The sequence below is a fragment of the Lipophrys pholis genome (assembly GCF_963383615.2).
Source record: "Lipophrys pholis genome assembly, chromosome: 4".
Classification (NCBI taxonomy): domain Eukaryota; kingdom Metazoa; phylum Chordata; class Actinopteri; order Blenniiformes; family Blenniidae; genus Lipophrys; species Lipophrys pholis.
Window position 1 is genome coordinate 17,591,793 of NC_137637.1, and position 24,898 is coordinate 17,616,690.

At 45.3% G+C, this 24,898-nt stretch overlaps 1 protein-coding gene across 1 annotated transcript in view; it reads right to left on the bottom strand.

The window, feature by feature from the left end:
- Positions 1-1,721: 1,721 nt before the first annotated feature.
- The window catches only part of plxna1b (plexin A1b), a 197,248-nt gene continuing 174,071 nt past the window's right edge, over positions 1,722-24,898 (bottom strand). Inside the window, exons 19-32 of the mRNA XM_080461568.1 lie at positions 23,396-23,539; positions 21,827-22,061; positions 17,407-17,549; positions 15,005-15,261; positions 12,098-12,164; positions 8,917-9,063; positions 8,444-8,603; positions 7,707-7,810; positions 7,376-7,472; positions 6,199-6,389; positions 4,129-4,298; positions 3,693-3,905; positions 3,457-3,607; positions 1,722-2,668 (exon numbers count right to left, since the gene is read on the bottom strand). Coding sequence (XP_080317694.1) covers positions 2,573-2,668; positions 3,457-3,607; positions 3,693-3,905; positions 4,129-4,298; positions 6,199-6,389; positions 7,376-7,472; positions 7,707-7,810; positions 8,444-8,603; positions 8,917-9,063; positions 12,098-12,164; positions 15,005-15,261; positions 17,407-17,549; positions 21,827-22,061; positions 23,396-23,539 — 2,175 coding nt within the window. The 3' untranslated portion in view covers positions 1,722-2,572. The remainder of the gene's footprint in view (positions 2,669-3,456; positions 3,608-3,692; positions 3,906-4,128; positions 4,299-6,198; positions 6,390-7,375; positions 7,473-7,706; positions 7,811-8,443; positions 8,604-8,916; positions 9,064-12,097; positions 12,165-15,004; positions 15,262-17,406; positions 17,550-21,826; positions 22,062-23,395; positions 23,540-24,898) is intronic.

Genomic DNA, 24,898 nt, shown 5'->3' on the forward strand with positions numbered 1-24,898 from the left:
GGTACTCAAGGTGAATTCCAGTCGGTCGAGCGACAAAGAGAGATTTCCCTCCCGTGATGTGTGAGTGGTCCCTTCAGATTGTTTGCTCTGGGCTCTACTTCAGTTGAAGGCTTACATGAATGAAGCTGTAGATGGCATGCGACACCTCAGACATGTAAACCAAAAAAAATTGGGGTTGAACAGCAACATCATGTATGTAGGATCAGCATAAAATGAGAGCCCTAACGTTTGATAGAAAAAAAAAACCTAACAAAAAAAAACAAAAAAAAAAACAAGGTACAAGAGTTAAAGCAGCAAGTCACATTTCCATCACGACGACACAGACACTCATCTGATTCAACAATTTCATTTCGATCCTTGAGATCAGGAAAATAAACCTCGAGTTCGGTCAAGTACTTCAACTTCAGGCCAACTGAAGAGGATTTTTGTCTTCCGTGTACCGTAAAAATGTACAATTTACATGTCGAAAAGAAAAAGACTAGAACAAAAACAAACCTGATTACAAAAAAAAAGAAAAGAAAAAAAATGGCAAATAGCTTTTGTTCGTCATGAAAAAGTTTACAATTTACAAATGGAACATCAACAAAAACATTGTACAGACCACAGTTTGGTTTTCGGCAAGCAAAAGCAAAAAAAAAAAAAAAAAAAAAAAAAAGATTTCTCCCCACAAAGTTAAAAAACAAACAAACTATGAGTTCAAAAAAAGAGAAAGAAAGAAAGAAATGGTCTCAAGAGAGCAGTAATATAAAAAGCTTAAGCCACACATGGCAATAGGCTCGTTTGGAAACAAGAGCTGCAGGCTGCGGGAGGACGACACAGCCTCCTGGAGCTAAATGAGCCGAGGCGTCTCACCTCGGCGTCTCCCGATACACCTCCCCCGTGGACACAAAGCGAACACTCATGTCTCAAATATTATAGGTTAGAGGTGGATTAAAAACACTCACTAGAATCACGTCCTTGTCCCTCTATTTGGGTTTATTGTCGAGAAAACGGGAAAGAAAAACAAAAACAAAGGTGTGTCTTTAGGCTCGATAACAGCTTTTCTGACGACTGAGAGGCTCCACTTGAACCCCAGGGGGGGTTGGTCTCTGAATCACAGCCGAGACGCCAGCGTGGGCAAACGACGGACTGGTTAGATATGGCGGCTACGTGGCAAACGACATTATTTCACTTCAGTGCAACGCAGCTACTTCATTGTTCAGTCGCTAAACCGTCGTCCCACTGAACGGTCGTCCGTTTACCCTCCAGGAGAGAGAGAGAGAGAGAGAGAGAGAGAGAGAGAGAGAGAGAGAGAGAGAGAGAGAGAGAAGGAATCGGCTGTGTGGAGCCCCGACACAGACGAAGCTGTGATAAAGCGACAATCTTGTGAGTAAATATTTGGCTTCCTGAAACCAGCAGATTGCACCGACTGAATAAGAAAACAACAGCAACTTCATGTTACCGGCGCGACACCGTGAACTCTCCTCACGTTCAGAAGAGCGGCGCGCCTGCCGGGCTTCTTCTTTACGATGGGCAGAACAATTCTTTTTCAGTCACTAGGCATATTTAAAAAAAAAAAAAAAAAAAAATCATACGGTAGCACATTCCATCTAACAAAATGTCTTTGCACTAAACAACATTCAAAGAAAACATGGCACAGTACAACTTTTTTGTTTCTTTTTTTTTTCCTCGATTTTTTTTTTTTTGTCTACGTTGTCTTTTTCTTTTTTTTTTTCTTTCTTAACCTTGAAATATCAAATCATGTTTAATATCTTTTTTTTTTTTTTTTTTTTAAATTGTATTTGTTGGTTTGAAATGAAAAAGAAAACAACCAAAATGTTTTCTCCCTAGTCTTTCTTTAAAAACGTAGCTGTATTTATATATAATATCTATATAGTCTTGCTTTGTAACGTTTCTGTAAATTGTGCAAATTCAGCAGTAATACAAGTGGCGAGAGATCAGAGAGTGGGCAGTTGATTACATTTATACAAAAAAACAAAACAAAACAAAACAAAACAAAAACCTAACATCCTTTAAAACTGTGACCAACGTTGGAGTCACTTGACCTACAGGTCCTCTCTCCCATTGGCTCATCACAGATTGGTCCATTCTGCTAATGAAGCCACGTATGGATTTCCTGTCCGGGCTGATGATCTTTCTTTCCTTCTTTCCTGGCGATCGCGAAAAAAACTCCCGAAATCAAAAATCAAACAACCACGAACACCAACATCCACGATAATCAAATGTTGTCAGTTGACACGTTTCTCCGTGTGTGTGTGTGTGTGTGAGAAAAACGTCCCCAGGTGTCTCTCAGGCGAACGCGTGTCCACACACTGTACGGGGCTGCAGACAAACACACACACATACACATGTAAGCGTACACAGGCCCGCCCATCTCTGCCGAACCCCCCCCACCCCGTCATGTTGCAGTATACTGCTTCGGTCCTTTTGCAGTTTGTCTGTGGTATTGTTGGGGGTTTGGACTTTTGTTTCTTGTAAAGAGAGAGAGAGAGAGAGAGAGAGAGAGAGAGAGAGAGAGAGAGTAGGAGACAGATGGAGAGGAGGAGCGAGGAGAAGAAGGAGTTGATGGTCCTCAGCTGGTCAGGGCCATTGTGTCGATGACCTGCTCCAGCTTGCTCCTCAGTCTCTGTCTCCTTGCCTGCTCGTCCCGCTCCAAAGCTGACAAGATCTGAGAACAGAAAGAAGGGGGGGGTCACTAAGTGTTTGACATGCTTTTTCCTTTCAAAACATGGACATATTTGTCCTTAATAGGCTGTAAGAGGTCAGTCATTTTCCACCTGGCTGCTTCAGGACGCCCACAAACATTGTAAAGTATCCTGGTGAGTACGGCATCTTGCATGAACAAATTTAAAGCCTCCTTTGGGTTGGGGCTTTTCACTTTTTTTTTTAGCTATTCGCTGGAAAGCGAGAACAACAAAGCAGCACACCTGGTGACAGCAAGTGCTCCCGGCCTGTTTTAATTGTGAATACGGAATGTGGATTTGCAATCTGTGGATGGCTTTATCGCTGCGTCGACGAGATAATTCTAAACTATGGAGGGCTGCTTGGTATGACATGAGCAACTGTTGTGTTTGAGGCTTTCTGACGGATTCAGTATTAACTCATTTTTCCAAGGACTAAAAGGTGAGATAAAATACCGTATTTATCCCACAATGAGGCAATTCTAAAAGCCCGGTCAGGATACTGATTCCTCTCTATGAGGAGTTTTCTTGACACTGGGGACTTTGGGTGTCGGTGGTTGCTGTGACTCTATACACGTGTTGACATCGGGGGTGTCGAGGACGTTCTTTCTTTTCTTTTTAATCATGATTTTTAAAACATGCAACAGTGTCGGCCTCGACTATTCAGTATGAGCCATGCTGCTTACTGCTTACGAGCGCCCCCACAGAAGGACACGAATACGCTCGGAGAGTATGTTTGTTTGTACTGTGAAGGCGAAAGCATTTAGAGTCTCACCTCATCCTTGTACTTGACGATGTAGGAGTAGATCTCATGGAGAGCCGACATGCTGTTGAACTGGTTTGCGTGCAGGCGCGACTGCTCTGCCAGGTAGGCACTCATGTCCTGGTCGCTGATAGCCGGCATCCGTGAGATATCGGAGTAGTACCTGGAACCAGCAGGCACGCGGTCAAGACGGGATTAGATTCTGAAATACTGTTCGATATTAACACTCCAACTCAACATCAACGTACCTCTCTACCCAGTTCTTGTAGTTGGGGATGTCTTTCGCGTACAGCAGCTTGTTCGAAGGCGAGTCCTTCCCCAGTTTATGCTCTGATGTCGAACACGAGTCCATGAAGGTTTGAGCCACCACTGACAGGCAGGCGTCGGTAATGCTGTTCTTGTGGATGTCGAAGACAAACTGAGGATTCTTGATCACATTCACCCAGAACCTCAGTGGCAGGCTGGGAGAAAAACATTGAGAGAGAAAACGTTCATGGAGGTACTTGACAAGCTATTAAAGAGCAGTGATCGCTGCGATGAAAAGAGTGCTCGCAGTAATAAAATACTTGGGTTGGCAGGGAAACGTGAGCGCTGTACATTTTCCTCCTCTTCCACCTTTGGCAGTCAAGTTTTCCCGTCGAGTCTCAAATGTCCTACATTCACACAGACCAAACACACACTTACCAGTTGCTCTTCCAGGTGTGCCGCACATCAGAGTCTGATATGGAGTGCTTGTCGGCCTGCTCGTCCAAGAAGTCGAACATGTACTTGATGGCGAGCGGCAGGGCGCTGCCTCGGTGCGCCGTGCTGAAGATGGTCTCAAACAAGTCGTCCACAAACTTCTGGAGCGTACCCTGAGCACGAGAAGCAACAGTGAGTCGGCAGCTTGCTGAAACCGCTCCCACTTTGGGGGGGGAGGTCATGAACTGTTTCGGTGCATTTCAGGAGGATTTATTCTACATAACTCAGCCCTCTTTCCCTCGACAAGTCAGTGCAATTAAAAAAAAAGTAAAGGAGTGTGTTTGACTGCAGATTAATGTGTGAGCAGCCGTGTCTACCGCGCGACTGAACAACTGCCTCTGCTGCACATCCTACGTCGGTGATGGTGTGGCTGTAGGCGACGGCTGTCACCAGCAGGTGTTTGAGTGTTTTCAGGACTCCAACTTCCCGAGAGTTTGTGACGACTACGCCGAGTGCTTCCTGCTCTTTACACTATTTGGGATGAGGCCCAATGAGAGTTCAGCCTCAGGCTGTTCAGCATGCTTTTCGTTTTTTTTTTTTTTGATACCACATAACACAACTGTGGAGATTCAGAGCCGTTCACAAAGTCCTCTGAAGTTGGAATGATTTGATATTTTCCACAAGCAATCGCTTCATTCATTTCGAACTAGCGTCTAAGCCTCCCTTTTTTATTTTTTTAGTAGAAAACCTTATTTAAACCAGCCAGGAGTTGAGTCTGCAGTTTTGTTCTCCTTCACACACTCGCAAATCAGCATCCTAAACACACAAAGCTGTGGGGGCTGTAATAAATAAGAACAAACTGCAGCGCTCCAAGTTCCCCCCCCCCATTGTCTTCCTCTTGCCTTGCATGTTAATCATTTCCCAATCGAGGCGGCATTGATGCAGCTAACCTCGCACTTTCCTACCTGAAGCTCAAACAATGAAAATCTAGAGCTAATGAGTGAAACGTCGGGGGAGAGGAAGTGCCGCGGCGTGGATGTGTTCAGTACACGCGAAATGAGAGCAAGGAGCCGACTCTGTTGCTGGGTCGTTCAGGCTAAATGATGAGTTTCTGTGAATATTCTATCGTTCTGCACGATCGCATTGATGTTTACTGTTCAGCGCGATATGAACAAGAAAACTAACTGCTCGACATGCGTTTTCAGGCATACGTGCACATTTAAGTTAGACGACGATTTCCTTGACAGAAATGCTTTTGAGTTTTCTAAATAATCTCGTTTCCTTTGCCGTCTTCATCGATGTATGTGCTCAAGCTTCTGTTTGTGACTATTCAGGCAAAAAAAATACAATAGCATAACAACTTCTGCATCCTAATTGATTCATTCTTTAACTGTTGCTTATGTTATTACTAAAACGGAACAGAAACATGGCCGAATGGCAGAATTGTTGCTTTGTGGGACAAATGTGAAATATGCGATAGGAAAATGCACACCGGGCCTGTTATTGTAAAACAGTCACAAACCAGCTTCAGCAGATCCAGAATATAAAACTACGTTCCCTTTGTCGCTGCGGCTGTAGCCGAGTCACACACTGCTCCGTCAGTGTTCAACGACTTACTCAAGGATAAAATACACAGCGATTGCCGTTTGGTTCTCCCGGACCGTCTCTCTCACTCACACACAGTTACCCACGGTGCACCTCTTAAGCGGAGCCTTGTGATCATCATCTGAAGGAACAAACCTCAGCAGTTTCCTCAGTGTGGTGCGGACGACATGAAGGAATCTGGTTGAGTAATGAACGCCGGCTACTGGCCGGGGGCCTAAAAGCCCCGAGGCCACTGACATAGGGGCGCAGTAACACCGACCAAACAACTCAATAGCCAAAGGTCAACGTCCTAATTAGGACCGTGCATATGTGTGTCTTTGTGGAAAAGGTTATGAAAAATGTTAATGAGCTCAGAGACCACCACCAAACAAAGGTCAGCGGGGTGGGGGTGGGGGGGCTGCCGGTGAGAGCGAGGTGGCAGAGGGTGGGGTGTTGGGCCAAGGTGGGGAATGTGTAAATGATGATCACCTTAGTGGCCAGCAGTCTGGTCAGGTAAATCTCGGAGACCATCTTGCTTCCTCTGTCGCCCTCCCTCTGGTCTGAGTGGTCGTGGTTCTTCACCAGATGCCACAGTTTGGTGCCGCTCTCCAGATCGGGGGTGATCATTGGCGTTCGGGAGCGCAAGCTGTCTGGACTGCTGGCTGTCCTCAACATGCTCTCTGCGCAGGCAAAGGAGGAAGTAAAGAAGGAAAAGTGAGCGAAAAGGGCCACAATTCCTCCAATTTACAGTGTGAGTTTACCTTGTAACACTTCTCATCAGCAAAGAGTTAAAAAATGAACTTGATATATGTTGGAGGAGGAATAATAATACATTTACTCTTATCATGAACATCTGACTACTTCAAGCCGCTCTGTAGTTAATGATGTTATAATTAGCTTGCTTTGCTTCAATAACGAAGCTGAGAATTACAGACACAAGAACAGAAAAACAAAAAAGGAACAACAACACATTGACACGCTGGTCTAAAGCAAAATCTCCCTGTGAAGTTCAAAGCGTTTCAGAAAGGTGGCAGCTTCCTCTACTTCCACATCACTCTCTCTTTCCTGAATAAATTTGTCTGTCACTCTCTCTTCCTCCTGCCCTCTCCCTTCTTTGTTGGACAGTGATCCTGTATTTGTGACACCGAGCATTACGCTTGCAGTTTGAATGCTTGTCACTGGCGTGACAAAGCAGGAAAGGATTGAGTGGTACGAGATGTCAGGAGACAATGTGGACTAGGACGGCGCGGAGTCAGTGTGACAGCAGCGTGAGAGAGTATTTATGGCTTATTCACGGTCGCAGGTAGCAGGAACGGAGATACTGCAGACCAGAAGAAAGATAAAACCCCACAATAGGGATAAAGAGAAGTTTACTTCACAACGAGCATTACGACATGGCCAATGTCGGACTCGGTGGAATGCTGGCCCTTTAAGGACACAACTAAACAATCTAGAGGCACTCCTGCGCGTGCACACACACACACACACACACACACACACACACACACACACACACACACACACACACACACACACACACACACACACACACACACACACACACACACACACACACACACACACACACACACACACACACACACACACACACACACACACACACACACACACACACACACACACACACACACACCTTCTCTCGTACCGTATCTGCTGAGGGACTTGGTGAACGTGGAGGAGTTGGAGATGTTGTAGGCCGAGTTTTGTTTAGGCACGAGGGCAATCACCGAGCCATCCGTCACCTGAAACGAGTTTTCAAGATCCGTTATCACCGTGCAACGCGTCCAGCGGGCGTCTCACCGATCGTCCAACCGTGCGACACATTGCAGTGTTCATACAGTTTATTTTACTTTGAAATCAAAGCGCTACACTTGAATGAATAAATATTTACCAGTGGCAAAAATATGCAACCGAGTCATTGAGGATCCCTCTTATCACAAAGCATGATGGGATTTTGTTTTGTAGCAGTGGAGTACCTGGTAGTGAGCCAGAGTGTTAAGTCTCTTCCAGTCGTTGTCGATCTTAGTGGTGACGTCCTCGTCTTGAAGGATGATGCGAGCCATTCGGCCCTGCCGCCATTCTGCAGGACACACACACACACGCACACACACACACACACACACACACACACACACACACACACACACACACACACACACACACACACACACACACACACACACACACACACACACACACACACACACACACACACACACACACACACACACACACACACACACACACACACACACACACACACACACACACACACACACACACACACACACACACACACACACACACACACACACACACACACACACACACACACACACAGAGACGCGTGTTAAACGGAGATGCATGGCTTTACTCTGGATGTCTGGATATATATCCCAATGCTGCTTTTCTGAGTTCCTCTTCTGACTAAATTAATCCCATTGTTGTGACTCGCAAATAACCAGATTGACTAACTGTATTGAATTTGGAAGGACTACAGAGTACATTTGTACTGACTTCTGGCACATCACTTGAGTTTTTTTTCCCCCCCATGCAGAAACACCTCTCGTGTCTGAAGGGCCCCCCTCCTGCTTCAGAGAGCCCTTGAAATGGTTCCCTTTCTCTACCCCCCATAGCAGAACACCTGTGCCTTGTGTTGTACTCAGCGTGTGTGTGTGTGTGTGTGTGTGTGGCAGCTTTCCCACTTCCTCACCCAGGTCCATATCGGAGGCCTTTGGTCTCTGGGAGTATGGAGTCCCCTTGTAGACAGCGTCCAGCAGCTTTTCCTTCACCTGTGTTACTGTGTCACAGTTCAGGCTCTTCACCGTCACCTCTGGGGCATTTTCGTTCTCTGGGTTTACGCAGTGAAGCGTCTATAGAGGTAGAGAGCAAAGGTTACGCTAAGACAAGGAAGCGAGCGCAGATGGACAGTCACCACTGATGTGTGGAAGCATGACCCTGCGGCGACACTTGGCCTGCAAGGACTCCCTTCTTATAGCATGTGAGAGTTACTATGTGGACCTTTACTCCGGTAAATATTTTATGATTATTATAATGATTTAATTAGAAGTCTTGTGTAAGTCTTAAAGGAAATGATGTGTGATTTAGCCGGCTGGATCAGCTGTACGCGAGTGCATCTGTTTCACCAAATGTGTGACCCAGCTGTCTGCGTCCTCTGGTACTGACCAACGTCTTGTAGTCAATTTGCTGTCTGATGAGCTTGTCCTCGCTGAGGGAGTAGCGGGCTTCTCCTGTGATTGCATCTATCGGTCCTTTCTCCATTTGCTGCTTCATGGCACAGTACAGCATGAAGAGAGGCTCGCCAGCACACTCCTGCAAACAAGCGAGGGAGAGATGTAAGGAGGCGGGTGGAAGAGATAGGAAGAGGTGAAAATTGATAAGAGGACGGATGAAGTGACGGACGGAAAGGGGACTGTTGAGATGTGAATGTAAAACCTCTCGCTGCAGAAAGTGCACAGCTTTGCTGAGCGACTCCACAATTATATTTCTAATTTCCTTTAAGTCAACAGAGGTGGAGCTGTAAAGGACGAGGCCACCGCCTGTGTTTCGCTAGGAGCACACTATAAAAACATACAATCGCATACATTCAGCCTCTCCCCTGTGACTCTTCTTTAGGGAAGGAAAAAAAACAACCAACCCCACAGCCTTTAAAATCTTTATTTGCGTGTGTGAGAGTGACTGACTAAGCAAGGAGGAGAGAAATCAGAGAACGTGTGAGTGAGTGGCAACTGATGGAGGAGTTAATAGAAGGTTAACAACGGTGGGGTGAAAAACGCTTGGGGAAGCACTTTGGTGTGTGAGACGTGTCAAACAGGTAACAAGCACCGGGATGCTGGGCCGCTGTCTCTCTTTCCTTCACACACACACGCCACTCGGAGTTTAGCCTTTTTTCAATCCTTCGTTCAGCTGGACTGCCAACTAAGCACTGCCTGCACTTCTTGTTTTCTCTTTAGAGGGTAATTCAGGTCTTTTTTTTTTATTCCCCTGTATCCTTCTGTGTTGGTTTGTTACTACTGAGCTCAAGGAAGGCAGTATCATCGTCATGCAATGAATTTAGACGGGGAGCAATCAGTCGGACAATCATTTGGGTTTTTACAAGACCCCCAAAACTAGGTAAAATGGCTCTTCTTTTTAAGCTTTTTCACACAGGTCTCTACGAGCAACTCTTGGTCTTCATCAAAGAGAACTATTCAAGCTTTCACATAAACTAGCTCACTCATTTCCCCCCCCCCCCGGTATTTGTGTCTGTTCTGTGATATCTTCATAATCTCTGGCCACCGTTCACAGCAGCCATCCCGAAAAGCATACACGAGTGTGGAGCTCGCAGTAACCTGGGGTGACGAAAGGAAATTGTCTCAATGGTAGTACAAAACTCAAGCTGTTGGAAATGAAAAATACTTTTTTAAAAGCAGCATTTATTTCCATTATACTGATCTATTTGGAAATAACCTCATGATGGAATAGGAATCAGTGCTTTTTCAGTCACCAATACACACTTTCCTCAAACTCCTTTCACGATACAGCTTGAAACTTGTGTGGACCGCACATCCCGGACCCTTCAACTGGGCATGTTCGTACATCAGCAGGAGCCAGTCATCTCGGTGAGCTGTCAAATGAACTCTGCGGAATAATCTAGCACTGCCTGCTTCCTGTGGTGAGGACAGAGCACACTGGCAACATGTTCTGTCTGTCGAGCAGCACAGACCGGCTCAGTACTTCTGCGTACCTCATGTTTATGGAAGTATCATCCAGCTACGCTCTTCCAACAATTTTGACGTAAGTCACAATCTGTATAATATGAGTCCGTTTATAATTTAGCCACCGTGTGACAAAGAAAACTTCTTACATTTGCATACAGCAATGCAAAATCACATAGTGTGAAAGAAAAGTGAAACCACGTGACCCTTCGCTTCACCCAAACAAGCGAGTGCAAAGGAGGACAAGTGAACCTTTGGAATAGGGTAATGGATAAAAGGATTTTTCTTCTTACTCCTGTTCCCTTTGCCAGGTAAAAGCTCCATCTCTTCCGTCCCTTTGAACAACTACTTGACCTTTCGCCATCTCTATTCACACCTGGCTGAACACTGAAATTGTTCCAGGCCTTTCTTTTACGTGACCCCTGAAAACTCTGGAGAAAGAGAGGCGCTGAATCGCTAAGGCTGGATAAAAGCAAGCCTGGTAACCTTGCTGCGAGCTCCAGCCCTTCCTTCGCTGCTCATTTTTGCCGGCCCCCCCCTTTTCTCTCCTCTCATTTTCTCTGACACTTGTTTTACAATTTTGGAAACCTTCTTCACATCCCCTCAATCTTTTGCAATTACTTCTACCCTCTTGTCTCTTTTCTACAGATTTGTCCCTCAACATTCCTCAATCTTTTTGTGTCCTTTCTCTATTGTTTTGGGCTTATTTATTTTTTTCCTGAAGTTCACAAACACAGCTGGTGGTAAAATCCCCCAAAGGCTTCTCTGGAAACCCGCTCGCCTTTTACTGAACCCAATGCTGGCTGTCCAGTCTCGCATTCGGAGCCAGGACACACACCCAAAATGGACATACTTGCATGGACGAGAAGCTAACCAGGACCCCTGGGGGCTTGGCTGCTTCGCTGTCCACCAGAATGACTGCGTTGGCAGGGGGTTTGGGCCCCGCTGCTAACTGATTCGCCACAGCAACGTTTGAACGTGAAGAACATGTGCGTGGAAAACAACAATTTAGCACAGTTTTAAGCCTGGCTGATTCCTCTGATATGAAATCAGAGGAAGCAATTCAAAGAGGGAAAGAGAATATAGACCGTCCAACAGAGAAACCAGGAGAGCGTTTGTGTAAGATGTCTGGCTTCCTACTCTGCAAAAGCCTCAATGAACCGAGAGGTTGTACAAACGGACAGACAGACAGACAGACACACTTCTCTGGCTCAAAGAGAATCCGACCGGGGACACAAAGAGAGGACAGGTTAGTGTGACAGGCTACGGTGATCACAACAACATGGCCGGCTGTGTCTGAAAAGCGCTTCAGACTCCGCGGATTTCCTCAATTCGAAGAGAGAGGAATTTACCACATGAAAAGCAGAGGTAAGGGATAGGTATCCTGCCGCCTCTGCCTTATCTAACGCTGCAGCTGTGAATGTGAAGGTGTGTGTGTGTGTGTGTGTGCGCGAGACATTTTCTCTCCATTGTCACAACACCAGTAGTGTTGCTGTTGCTTCAAAGTTGTGTGCACCCCTGTGTGTGTGTGTGTGTGTGTGTGTGTGTGTGTGTGTGTGTGTGTGTGTGTGTGTGTGTGTGTGTGTGTGTGTGTGTGTGTGTGTGTGTGTGTGTGTGTGTGTGTGTGTGCGTGCGTGTGTCGGTTTTACCTTGAGGAACTTGTAAAGCAGGAAGGTGAACCAGTTGGTGAGCATCTTCTCAGCCACGGACTCCGTCCTAGGAGACATGAAAGCAGATGGGAAAGAGAGAGAGAGAGAGAGAGAGAGAGAGAGAGAGAGAGAGAGAGAGAGAGAGAGAGAGAGGTAATGGGTACGGGTAAGGGTAAGACGGAAATACTGAAGAAGGAAGAAAAATGTGCCCGAAGCCAAATATAAACCTCCATCTCACTTCCTGAGAGGATTTTGGGGGTGACCTACCCGGTTTGATGAAAACACAAACACACCTCCATCGCGGGTGGGGGAACAGTGTCTAAGGCACACGTGTCATATGCTTATTCTTCATGCGTTCATATCATTAATTAATCTGGCAAAACAAGGCCTTCAGCTTCCTCAACTGTTTTTTAAGGACCTCCCTCCATTTCTCCCACCTCCAAGCAAACCCACTCATCTTCATTAAAAATACAGCAATTAGTATAATTCCCTAACTTCTCTCATTAATCACAAACCTGCCAAGTAGCGGAGGGAACCTCGGCACGTGCGCGTCTCCGGCGAACATGTGAGCGAACCGGTGAATGAAATGAAAACGGAGCAATTAAACGGCGGTGTAATTAACAGACTTATTGCGGCTAATTTGTTAAACACCTGAGAGAGACACCAGTGCTCCGAATCTGCTGAGGGGTAAAACAGGAGGGCAGAGGGGGTAAAAAAAAAAAATAAATAAAAAGATGGTCTCTTTGCCGCCACCTCAAGAGTTCTCTCCTCACTCTCAGCTTCCTTCAGCCTTCGTTCATATTCGAAAGAACGTGGAAAGCCACAGTTATCTGTTCTTTGTTATTTTGCTCCGAGACAGACAAACAGACACCTCAGTAACCCCACATCCCTCCTCATTATTAAGTCTTAAGAGTCATTAGCTTGACACAGAGTGAAAGAGATGAAGAAAAGCACATTCTGTTGAGAGATGTTGCCCAAAAAAAAAAAAAAAAACAGCTTTTCTTGCTGATCTTTGCACAGAAATTTAGATTATTATTATTTTTTTTAAAACGACTGAAGAATTGTAAAGCAATAAAGGGAAAAAAAGAAAACACAGGAAACTAGGCCAACGTAGTAGTAAAACCAGAATAGGCCTGTAAGCACAGAGGAGACATGAACTCCTACGCTTCCGCAAGCCTTCCAGTTTGACTGTTGTTTGATGTATGTGAAGCAGGGATTTTATTTATTTATTTTTTCATGGCTGTCAGCAAAATCTCGCAGATGAAAGATGAGGCAAGAGGGAATGCAGGTAGAGAGGACGAAGGAGGCGGATACACCTGGACAGAACATGCTTTCGGGCATGTCATGACTCGATAGCGAGCAATTTGTAGATTCCGATTCAGGGAAGCTCCATCCCTGGATCCCCTCATATCAGTCTTTTAAGGTGTGTCACAGGAAGCGAGTTCAATACAGCTGTTCCTGGCCACACGTACGCGTGAAATCTATCCTCATAATGTCTGAATAAAAACAATGCACCCGATGCAGGGGCATTTCAACACAGGGGGGCAGAAATCCGCACGGGAGAGGACGATTGAGTATTTTTCTTTCTGCGTGTCCAAAAATAAAGAAAGAAATTGTAGGTCTGTTGAATGAAAAGACCTAAACAGGGTGAAACGCGTGTTACGATTGTCGAACTTATTAACGGCAGCTCCCGAGGCTAGTGTAGTTAGCAGGGACAGCGTGTTGTGACCGCACGCCCCAAGAGGGGATTGGAAAAGGCTTCACACAGGCAAACTGGCTGAGAGTCATTTATTTGATTAGATTTTTAATTAAATATCTCTCGGAGGAAAAAGAGAAGAGGAAAAAAATTGTAACTTTTTTTTTTTTTTATCATTTAATGTCTAATTCTAATTTATTTGGAGACAGGCCATTTCTCTAATTGTGTCTTCCCTTAAATATGTGTATCCTTTTTCTGCCTGGCTGTCTGCAGCGGCTCGTCTCTGCTGCTCTTTTCTTCCTCAGCCTCTCTTCACCATGTTGCACTGCTCTATCTCGCACCTTCCCTTCTCATTTTTTCCTTCCTGCTCTTTCGTCCCTCCCATTCGTTCCTCATTTCGTCAATTTCCCTGCAGCTCCACTTTACCTCAAGACATTTTGCCCTCTCTTTCTGTCAATCATGTCCCTACCCCTCCCTGTGCACCATCCGCCTTTCTCACACAACCTTTTCCTGCGTCCTCCTCGTCTTTCCCCCCCTCTTCAACCAAACCCTTTTCACCCTGTTCATTCCTGACACCTGTAAATCTCTCTCTCTCTCTCTCTCTCTCTCTCTCTCTCTCTCTCTCTCTCTCTCTCTCTCTCTCTCTCTCTCTCTCTCTCTCTCTCTCTCTCTCTCTCTCTCTCTCTCTCTCTCTCTCTCTCTCTCTCTCTCTCTCTCTCTTCCCCCCCCCCCCCCCCCCCCTCCATCCGTTGTATTTTTATTCCCTGCTCTACCTTTCTCAGTGTGTGTGTGTCTCACTGCGGCTCCACTGGGAGTGTGTGTGTGCTCAGGGGTGTAATCCTCTCTGACAGGGACAGGGGTGGGAGATAGAGAGGAGGTAACGTCACCTATGCCTCTAAAAGCTACAGTCACTGCACCTCCCGCCTTCTCCACCTGAAACTTCAGCCGGAAACATAAATCACCCGACGCTCTCGCGATGCAACAATTTTCATCGGCGATGTTCTTGGATTTTTTTTCCCTGTCCCATAATGGCTCAAAGTCACACTAAAACAATGATGAAACAGATGAGGGCTGGAAAAAAATGAGCGCAAAATCTATTCCTGTTCCGTTGTTTCTGTTGTGGCGAAACCACCAGTGCACATTTGATCTGTTTTTTGTCCAAAGTTCAAGCCACTTTTAACCCCTCTGGACTTCCCTCTCTGGGTTCCTACCTCCTGAGCAGGAGCTTCGGGTGGTTCTTGCTCTCCAGGTTTTTGTCGATGAGGTCGGACAGAAGCTGCTTGAGGACGCCCGTGGCGTACTCCATCTCCCCCTGCAGCGCCGTCATGATGAGAGAGGCCACGTTACCCCGGTCGCGCATGGAGAACGACCGCTGGGCCTCCAAGGTGCGGATGAAGGTCAGCAGGAAGTGCTTCTTGGTCAGTAGCTGGCCGAACAGCGTGAGGGCCTTCTCCACGTTGGCGGGGACCTAAAGGAGAGGACATGAAGGAGATGAAGGGGAGGCAAGGAGGGAATGTTGGATGACGAAGGAAAGCGGGCATTTGTTGGAAATGGGAAAGAGAAAATGAGAGGGAGGCATGGATGGAAGAGGATGAAGGCAGTGTAAAGACGGCGGGAAATTGAGCAAAAGGAAGAGGACAAAGAGACAAAAGACGGATGAGGGGAGAGGATGAAAATAAATACAAGAAGTTAAAGAAAGGAGGGTGACGTGAAATATAAGTAAACAGAAAACGTGTGGGGTAGGGAGGTAGAATAAAGAGTTGAAGGCAGTGGGAGGATGTGGAGAAAAGAATTGTTTTGAGTTACAGCAGTGAAATGAATTAATGAGAAAATTGGAAATATCAGATGAAGAGTACACTAAAAAAGAGCTACACATTCACACACACACATATATATTATATATATATATGCACACAGGAGAAGTGTCATGTCAGTGCAACTCCTGCTTCAATAAAACAAGGTGCTCACAGTATGCACGCTTGCCTCCCAACCTACTGTTGCCCCAGTGCTCTCTCTCTCTCTCTCTCTCCCCCAAGCGACATCACTCACTCTGCCCTCTTTTCCTCACCCTCTCGCAAACCAACACAGTGGCCTCCCCTCCTGACGAAGAGGGACGGAGTTTGGAAGTGAGAATGTGAGCTTCATGCTGTAATAAGAAATTGATTTGCCTGCTGGCGCACTACTGTGGTCTGTGATTGCCTGGGCCATACAGATGAAAATCCAATGTCGCGCTATACTATCCCTTTGGAATACCGTTGATAGCGTCGGCAGATAGCGGGGCCCGTCCCCGTAGTCGGAGCCTTACATGCATGTCAAGACCGGCGCCACCGTGCCACTTTCCATGTGATGCATGTGCGAGGCTCCATAATGTATACGGAGAAATGATGGAAGCGCACGTGAACGCCGCACTGCAGCGTCCACACGGGCTCGGGCTCATGTGAGTAATAGAGTGTTCCCTCTTGAGAAACGAGCAGTAGTGGAGAGGAGAGTGTTTTATTGAACGTGTGAACATTGCTTTTTCGGGAGCCTCCAACAGACTCGGTCGTGGAGAGGCAATCTATCACCTGGGCCGAGTCTTTGAGGAGCTCGGATGTTCACTCCCCCAAAAAGAGAGTCAGACTTTACTGTACTACATCAAATATACCTGAGGTAGGACGTCATGATGTACAAATCTGAGTTACTATACCTGAGTAGAATTTTCAGGTCACTAGATTTCACATTTTGTCTTTAGAACTTTGGATTTTTACTTCTTACATTTGTTGAAAGTCCTTGTTATTTCAGTTTTCAATTAAATAAAAACTATAAGTGCAACAACTCTGGTTGAAAACCAAGAAAAGGTCCTTACTGAATGTGATACAAGTGAGGGGGAGAACACGTAGCAACACGGCTGAAAGTGAAGCACATAACACTCAACAACACATCCCTCATCCGTGTCCCTTCTTTAAAAGAAATACTGGAAGTTTCTGGCTCAAAGAGCAGAGAGGCCAGAAGAGATGCCCTCCAAAGAACTACTTTTCAGAGCCGATACTTTTAGAACTTTTCCGAGGCTGAAAAAGTCAAATCATCGGGTGCTTTTCATCTTCCTCTGAAGTATGCTATCCATACAAAGATACAGCAATCCTTGTGTTGTAACTGTGCTTCTCCAAGAACCTGCGGACTTCTGCCACCACGAGTTGGGCTTCAACCCTACTTCTGCTTCATCATTTTACACAAGCAGCTCTTCAGGATGAAAGATTTTTGGGTGAATTACTGCCTCTGATGTAACACAGATTCTTATCATCACATGCATCAAACCGGCCTCTAAAATATTCAATTAGCATTTTATTAATTGTTCCAAGAGGTCTCGCTCATCTGAGGGAGGCCTCTTTCAAAAATGTATTAAGGGTTCCACTTCTATGGGAGGAACCGTTTTCAGTCTCAGCGTTTAAACTCCTGATCTCCAAACTGATCAAATTCTCCCACAGATAAAAACTTTCAAAGGTAAAACTTTAAAAAGAAAAGTTGTAGAGATGGAGTTTGTAAACTATACATTCTCCATTCATTCACTCACTCATTCATTCATTCCGTGTTTGTGTTGGTGCATGCGTGCAGAGAGCTCTCTACTGACCCGTACCTCCATCTCCTTGAGCACAGGGTGGTCCTCAATCCCAGGGAAGAGGACCCTCATGGCGTAGGTGCGGTAGTCCAGGAAAGGTATCCCGGCTCCGTCCAGCTCCTGAGTGAGCTCGTGGATGTCCGTCTGCAACTCCGCAAAGGCTGGACGGAGGAAGAGGAAACAGTTACCAACGTGTCACTGGGAAGCACAGGACTTTCTAATGACAATACAAGACAGAGCAAGAACCAGATTGTAATTTCAAAGGAATACTTGTCATCTGAAGAATTGTTTACTACTGTTTATTGCATTATGACTCAGGCCAGTCATATTGGCATTCAAAACAAGACACATTGGATTTTATTTTATTCATTTCAAACATAATCAAACAAACCCATCCATGGTTCAAGTCTTGTTAGATTAGCACAGAAAAGTCACTACTCATCATTTGTTTGAAAAGATAAAGAAAAAAGTCATTATAATAATTTCGTGAAACAAAGAAGGAAAGATTGCGCTGACTTTTCCTCATCTGACTATACGACAAAGTGTCTCAAATACTTCCTATTTATAAGTATTCATGTAATCTTATTAACCCAAGCAGTAGAATGGCATTTATTGACGAGTCAGTAAAATGATCCCTCTTTTAAAGTGTGTAACGCAATGAAATGCCATAAATAACAAAGTCCGAGTTGGCTTTGCTCCTTACTATCGCTGATCTAGCTTCTGAACAGCACGTTTTAGAATAGAGAAAAGGCAACACAGGTGAGAAGATGGAGGCGTGTGGAGGAGTAGTGAAAGGCAGCGTTACGTGATCGCTCTGTGCCGAGAGAGAGGACGGAAGGAAGGAGGGAGGACAGAGGGAAATGCTGTGGTGCTCAGTGGCTGGAGGGGAGTTCAGGATGCAATTGCACACAGGAACACAAGCCGGTGAGTACACACATACTACATGCTGCCACCTGACATGCTTGTACTCCACGCACGCACGCGCACGCACGCATGCACGCACGCACACACACACACACGCACACACACACACGCACACACACACACACACACACAGAGAAACGCAAGTACCTACTCTACTCCTGTCCTGCCCCACAGCTGAACACATAACCCCGTGCCCGGATGATTTATGTGCATGCACGTGTCAATGTTTTTAACACATTTTCCATTCCCTGAGATTGTGTGTTCTGACCCCGTTCTGTATACCTCAATGGCTCCACAAGTCACATCTGGAGGGGAAAAATGGGATCAGACCCGTTCTCTCACTCATATCCCATGTAAGAGTGCAAACGGTCAATGGGTTTGCTAGAATGCCTCAAATCTGTTTTAGAAATATAAAAACCCCCTTGAGGAGAAAATATACAGTGAAATGGTTCCAATACAACAATCCTCTGTGTGTGTGTGTCTGTGTGTGTGTGTGTGTGTGTGTGTGTGTGTCTGCTCTATAGCGTCACCCAAAATACACCAACACATGGATACACAACCAAAATAAATAGCGAACTAAAGCCCAGACTAACAGATGGCTTGTGTCACCCTGTCGCTCTCGTGCTATCTCTCTTTTTCTTCCCCTCTTTCCTCTCAAAGTGACATCTTAGAGGTCACCTCTCTCCACTCGTCTGGTCGCCTCTTCTCAGCTACGTACCTTCATCTATCTTTTATTTGTCCCACACGCACTCTGGTACCCTCAATCTCTCTTTAACCCGTCTTGTTTTACCCCCCCCCCCGGCCTATACTTCAACCCTTATTTGCTTCCCCAGTTTTATTTCTCCCATCATCCATTTGAGTCCACGCTTCTGACAACTTCTCTGACAACATCTCTTTTCTTTCACATATTGCAAAGACGGTTCCTCTTCTTTGAGTCAGCATTCCCTCTCTCTTGACCGATTGCATTTTCCTTACTTTGTTGTTTTTCCTCTCTAATAATCTCCTCTCAAGAGTTGTTTTCCAAATTCATCTGCCTGGGTCTGTCCCCCTCCTCCCCGATCGACTCTCCTGTCGTCTTCCAGACAGCGGTGACAGCGGAGGACGGACAGGGTCAGGACACACGGACTCACCGCAGCCAATCACAGCTTGACCCGTGCCGCGAGTCTGCGTGTGGGCGATTGCAGGGAGCGGTGAAAGAGCACGCTGTGAAGACGTGAGTGTCAAAGGAGGACGCGGTGTGAGGTGCACACTTTTGGAAAAAAAAGAAGCCTCTCAAAATCAAACACCTGAAGTGACACAGGTCATAGAAACCAAACTGCCGAGCAGTTTGTGAGGCTTGTGTCGGCTCGGGGCTCAAAAGGTTCAAAGTTAGTCTGCAGTTATTCTATGTGCACATGTTTAAATAAATCAGGATGTCAATTACAAGTTTAGTGTTTAGTCAATTATCTCCAAGCTTCTACCATATGAGCACAACAGTTTCACGCACTTTGGGAGTTTTAATTGTGATGATTATGGCCTGTGGTTAAAAAAAAAATCTTATATGAGATACTGTATTTTTGACTTGCATAGCTTCTATGTTGTGATTATGTAGAATGATGCACATATGGCAGAAAAAAACCCACAATTGTTTTATAAGAAAACTTGAATGTTTTCACTGTATTCCAATTTTTTAAAGATGTACCAGTATTTAAGCCAGATCTGAATGAACAGTAAATCCAACAGACTTCAGCATTCCCGCCATGTGTAAACATCAAGATGTATACATATATTTTAGACACTGAATCTTATCATCAGTAGAGTGATAATTGTATTTTTTTCTGCCATCAACCATATTCATCCTTATCAAAGCTAAGGATGCAACATGACCCAGTTGGGGTCGTATCAGCACAATATTTTCAATCTGAATATTTAGTTCCCTCGGTTACAACAAAGAGCAGTAAGTACATATTAGTGCTTTGAAATACTATACACAGAGTTCAATCCAAACTACTTGTGAGATGGAAGCAACCTTGTAAATAAAACATTTTAAAAAGAGCAGATATGTTTTTCTTTGATTTTCTGGCACTGCAAAGATGTTGCAAGATTGTGTGTTTACAATAAGCCTGTGCTTAGTGTCATATTGAGAGATTATGAAGTAACCACGAGTTCAATAACTCATTTGAGGAGAAAGCTCAGTGTTTTGTTTGCTGTGCAGCTTAGTTTGGTGACATTTGGTGACCTGATATCTGCCAGTCAATTATAGACTCATCTTCTGCAAGAGGTTATGAAACAGTGAAGCAGGTGCCAAACTACAGGCACTCAATCCACATGTTTTCACATTGCCAGCTCATGATGAAAAGAACGGGAGCTGGAAAATCAGAAAAAAAAAAAAAAAAAGGCTCCTCCTTTCTTTTCAGAAAGGAGGGCTGTAACAGATGGAAGCTAAAGCATCATGTTTCAGACAGAGTTTAAAGTTCAACATTGTTTAAAGAAACACCTTAAAGGTTGAGCATATGAGGTCTTCTCTCTGTAAATCCAGATCTATTTGGCTGTGTGCGATTTCACTGATAAGCGCGATAGCGTTCACCAACAAACAAGTTGTTCTGACATGCAATTAAAGTTGCATTAAATGTGGACGAAGCACATTTACTAAAAAAATAATGGCACACTCCTGGTACGCTCTCTAAACGTAATTCAATATCTCTCTTTTTCTAAATACTTGAGCAACTTAGTAACAGCATGAAGCATGAAGCACGACACTTGGAGTTCCACTAGCAAGGCAACAAGTGCAGTGATTCCTAAAACAAATGTATTGTGATGATCATAGTTCTCAGCATTCTGCCTCTCTGCCTCCCCATCTGCTCTCATCTGTCTCCTGCCAGACAAACCAGTAACAGCATCAGTAGACTCTCCCTGGATCCATGCTGGCTCCCGCCATATGCATATATGCTAATGTAATGGTGTGTAAGTTTTAATCTGTCCCCTCAGTTCAGCTCTTGCCAAACCACTCCTTCCTTACAATCCCCCTCTGTCCCACCTTCACGGCCCGTCTCTATCTAACCTCCATCTCGCCCTGCCTCGCTCAGTGTGGATGGTAGAGAGGCCAGCCAGGCAGAGCTCTCATGGGTTGGTGAGCCAACATCTGGTGGCTGGCTCAGATCAAAGTGCTCCTCTGGAAGCACACCAACACACCCACCTACGCGCACACACACACACACACACACGCGCACAACACTGCCACCTAACAGCAGGGGGACGGTTGGCAGTGAGAGAGAGTTGGTGGTGGTGGTGGTGGGGGTGGGGGGGTGGGGGGACGGGGAGAGAAATGGATACCGAGGAGAAGTTGTGCAGCTTTTGAGGTAAGCTGCAGCAAGGGAGAGATTTGTAGAAAGTTATTTGGGGACATGGGAGATATTTGGGGAGAAAAATGATCAGAGGAATGTGAAGAGAAAGATGAAAAGAAACCAGGTGACTCCCCGCCGCTATAGGCTTAAGCCGGTGGAAACCCATGTGGACGGATGTAATCGGGACTCACCTTCTTTGCACTCGAGAGCCACCCTGGACTCCAGGTTGTCCATCTGCAGCTGCAACCGCTTGAGGGTGCGGTCGGCATCCCGCGACTTCCTCTTATAAGCAATCAACACCACAATGATGACCAGCAGGAGCAGGCCGCCACCTCCTCCGATGCCGATGATGGCAGGCAGGGTCAGCAGACTGTCCGAGTAGATCTGCAGCGTCCCTGGTGAGTACTCAAAGCCTCCAACGCGCACCTTGTGGACACACACACGGGAAAGTGTCACACTCTGTTTCACAGGTGAATAAAACTAAAGCAGACACACACAACATACAGTGTATTAAAAAAAAAAAGCACCTTCGTTTGCATCTCATTAAAAAAACCCAAAAAACAACAACCTACCAGGAGGAATATTATGGTTATGCACATGATGGTGGACTTGCCAGCGCCTCCCACGTTATAACATATTCCAGTGATGCAAGATTTTTAAAGCGAGTGCATTTCTAGTGGCAAATCAAACTGTGCCAAGTCGATGCAAGCGCACAATGAAACACCCTAAACCTTCATTTCTAGGACGGGGGGGGGGGTTTCAACATTTGTGCCCTTGGGCTATTTTGGGAACAAGTCCCATATTTACTAATCACATCAAACAGTTATTGTTCGCAAAACATGTGAATAAAACCATAAAAAAAATAAAATAAATTCCGCATTTCCTTTTATTCCCTTTTATATGAGCTTATGTCTATGAAATACCAAATGGAGAAGGGTAAAAATAGACACAGACCTCTCACACCTACTAGCCATTTTGGTTTTTTTATTGAATATCAATACTGTTCAAATCCCGAGGGGGATGCCAGCCAACCCAGCCAGAATAAAAGCCTCTAAGACACATACGTAGTCACAAGGACTGCCAGTGGCGTAGGAGATTGGATATGTGTGTCTTAATATGCTCGCAGCTATACGAATGGGGTCGAGGAAATCGAGAGTCATTGGAGGGATTTAGGTCCGATGGATGAGGAAGAAAGGATGAGATGAATGAATGAAAAGGCAGGAAGTGGATTGACATTAAAGAAGAGGGGATGAATAGATCAGAGGAAACGGCAGAGAGAACAGGAGCCGTGGAGGAAAGTAGGGCTGACGGGCTGAAAGAAATGTGAAAGCCAGATGCATCAGGAGTGGAATGACAAAAAAAGAAGATAAAATAACAGGTAGTTATCAGAAAAAAATGTAACTCAGAGAGAAAAGAGGCTCATTTTCAGGTTTTGTTGTACAGCTGTATCTGAAATCTGGATGTCACCATGCTCTGTTCGGTGTGCGACAAAGATGTCGAACGCAAGCACACACACACACACACACACACACACACACACACACACACACACACACACACACACACACACACACACACACACACACACACACACACACACACACACACACACACACACACACACACACACACACACACACACACACACACACACACACACACACACACACACACACACACACACACACACACACACGCACACACACACACACAAACGGAAAACATGAAGAAAACAGAAATGTGGAGAAACTGTTCCTCACCGTGACTTTGTGTTCTCCGGTCAGGTTGGGCCACTCACACAGCAGCTGGCTCTCAGACAGGGTGAGAACACAGGGCGTCTCCCCGATCAGCACCGTGTAGTTCAGTTTAGAGTTTCCCGGGGCTGCAGGAATTAGGTTACGCCCCTGAAAACCGAAAACACACACAAATGTCACACACATGGAACAATCAAATTGAGATCCACAGAGTCGGACTTAAAGTGAGTGTCATGTGGAAAAAAAAACACAAAAGAAAATCAAGTCTCTTATTGGCTGGAGGGAGGCCGTCAACAATTCCTCCACTGCTCCAAATCAGTGTGCAAGGTAATCTGAAATGCAGGTAACCATAGCAACAGTATTTCTGCTTGAAGCTGCGGGATAGTACCGCTCCCAGAAATGGACCAAATCCTGAATAAAAACTGTCTGCAGGTCAAAATCAGCACCAACATTTTGGAACAGAAAGTTACAACCAATCTTTTTAGTTTGAGTTTTTAAAAAAAATAAAAATGATGGCTTGGTGTATATTCAGTCTTCTATTTATTATGATTATTTTTTTTGAGATGCGCATGTATGCATAGATATTTTGATTTATTTTGTCTGCTTTTAGTGCCTTTGCCAATCAGTTATGAAGCTTTTATACCGACACGCTGAATTATACAAAAGGTGGTTTATAAATTAACTTGTTTTTCCCTTTATGAAACTTACTGGGCCCTGCAGCGCCATTACACTGATTTGGCTGCCACATGCAGTGAATGAGCCTGTTGCATGAAGATGTTTATCTGAGCAAATTGTTCTTCACTCATTTGTCACATTTACCTACTACCCCTCCTCGTCCTCGCTCCGTATGTTTCACGGAGTTGGAAGAGCCAATCGCTGGAAAAATGTCGACAGACATTTAATTCCTCTGCAATTATTCCATGGGAGGCTGTTTCGGTGCCGCTTATTTAATTTTATTTTCCCCCCCCACCGCCAGTGGAGCAATCAGAGCTTTTCATTAAGAAATTAGACTTAAAGTTACAGAATTAAGTTGTCTTCCTGGCTTGAAAAAAAAAAAAAAAAAAAAAACCTCCTCCCTGATTGGCGGGGAGAAAAAAGGCTTTAGTTCTCCCATGAAATTGCGCGATAATTTTCCCTTTCGCTCCTGAAAGGCTTTGAAGTTCAAGGGAAGAGGTGAAATGACAAAAGACAGTGTGTGGGTGGATTGGGTGGGGGTTGGAGTGAACGCGCTCTGGATTCAAACGTGCACCGCTTCTATGGCTCAGGGTAAACACGGCTATGAAGTCCTGCTTCAGAAGTTATCAGATAAAAATCGGAGCAGGTGGCATTGCAACGCACGGGCCCACTTTATAAACATTACTTTCCTTTTCACTTGATTTTAAAGGGGGCGTTTTAAAAAGAAGTTGGTTTTTTTTTCTCTCCTTAAAGGTCTCCGAACCCCAATGGAGACAGCAGGTGGAGAAATAACATCTTTCAAGGTTGCAACACATTTAAAAGGAAGCCGCGTTG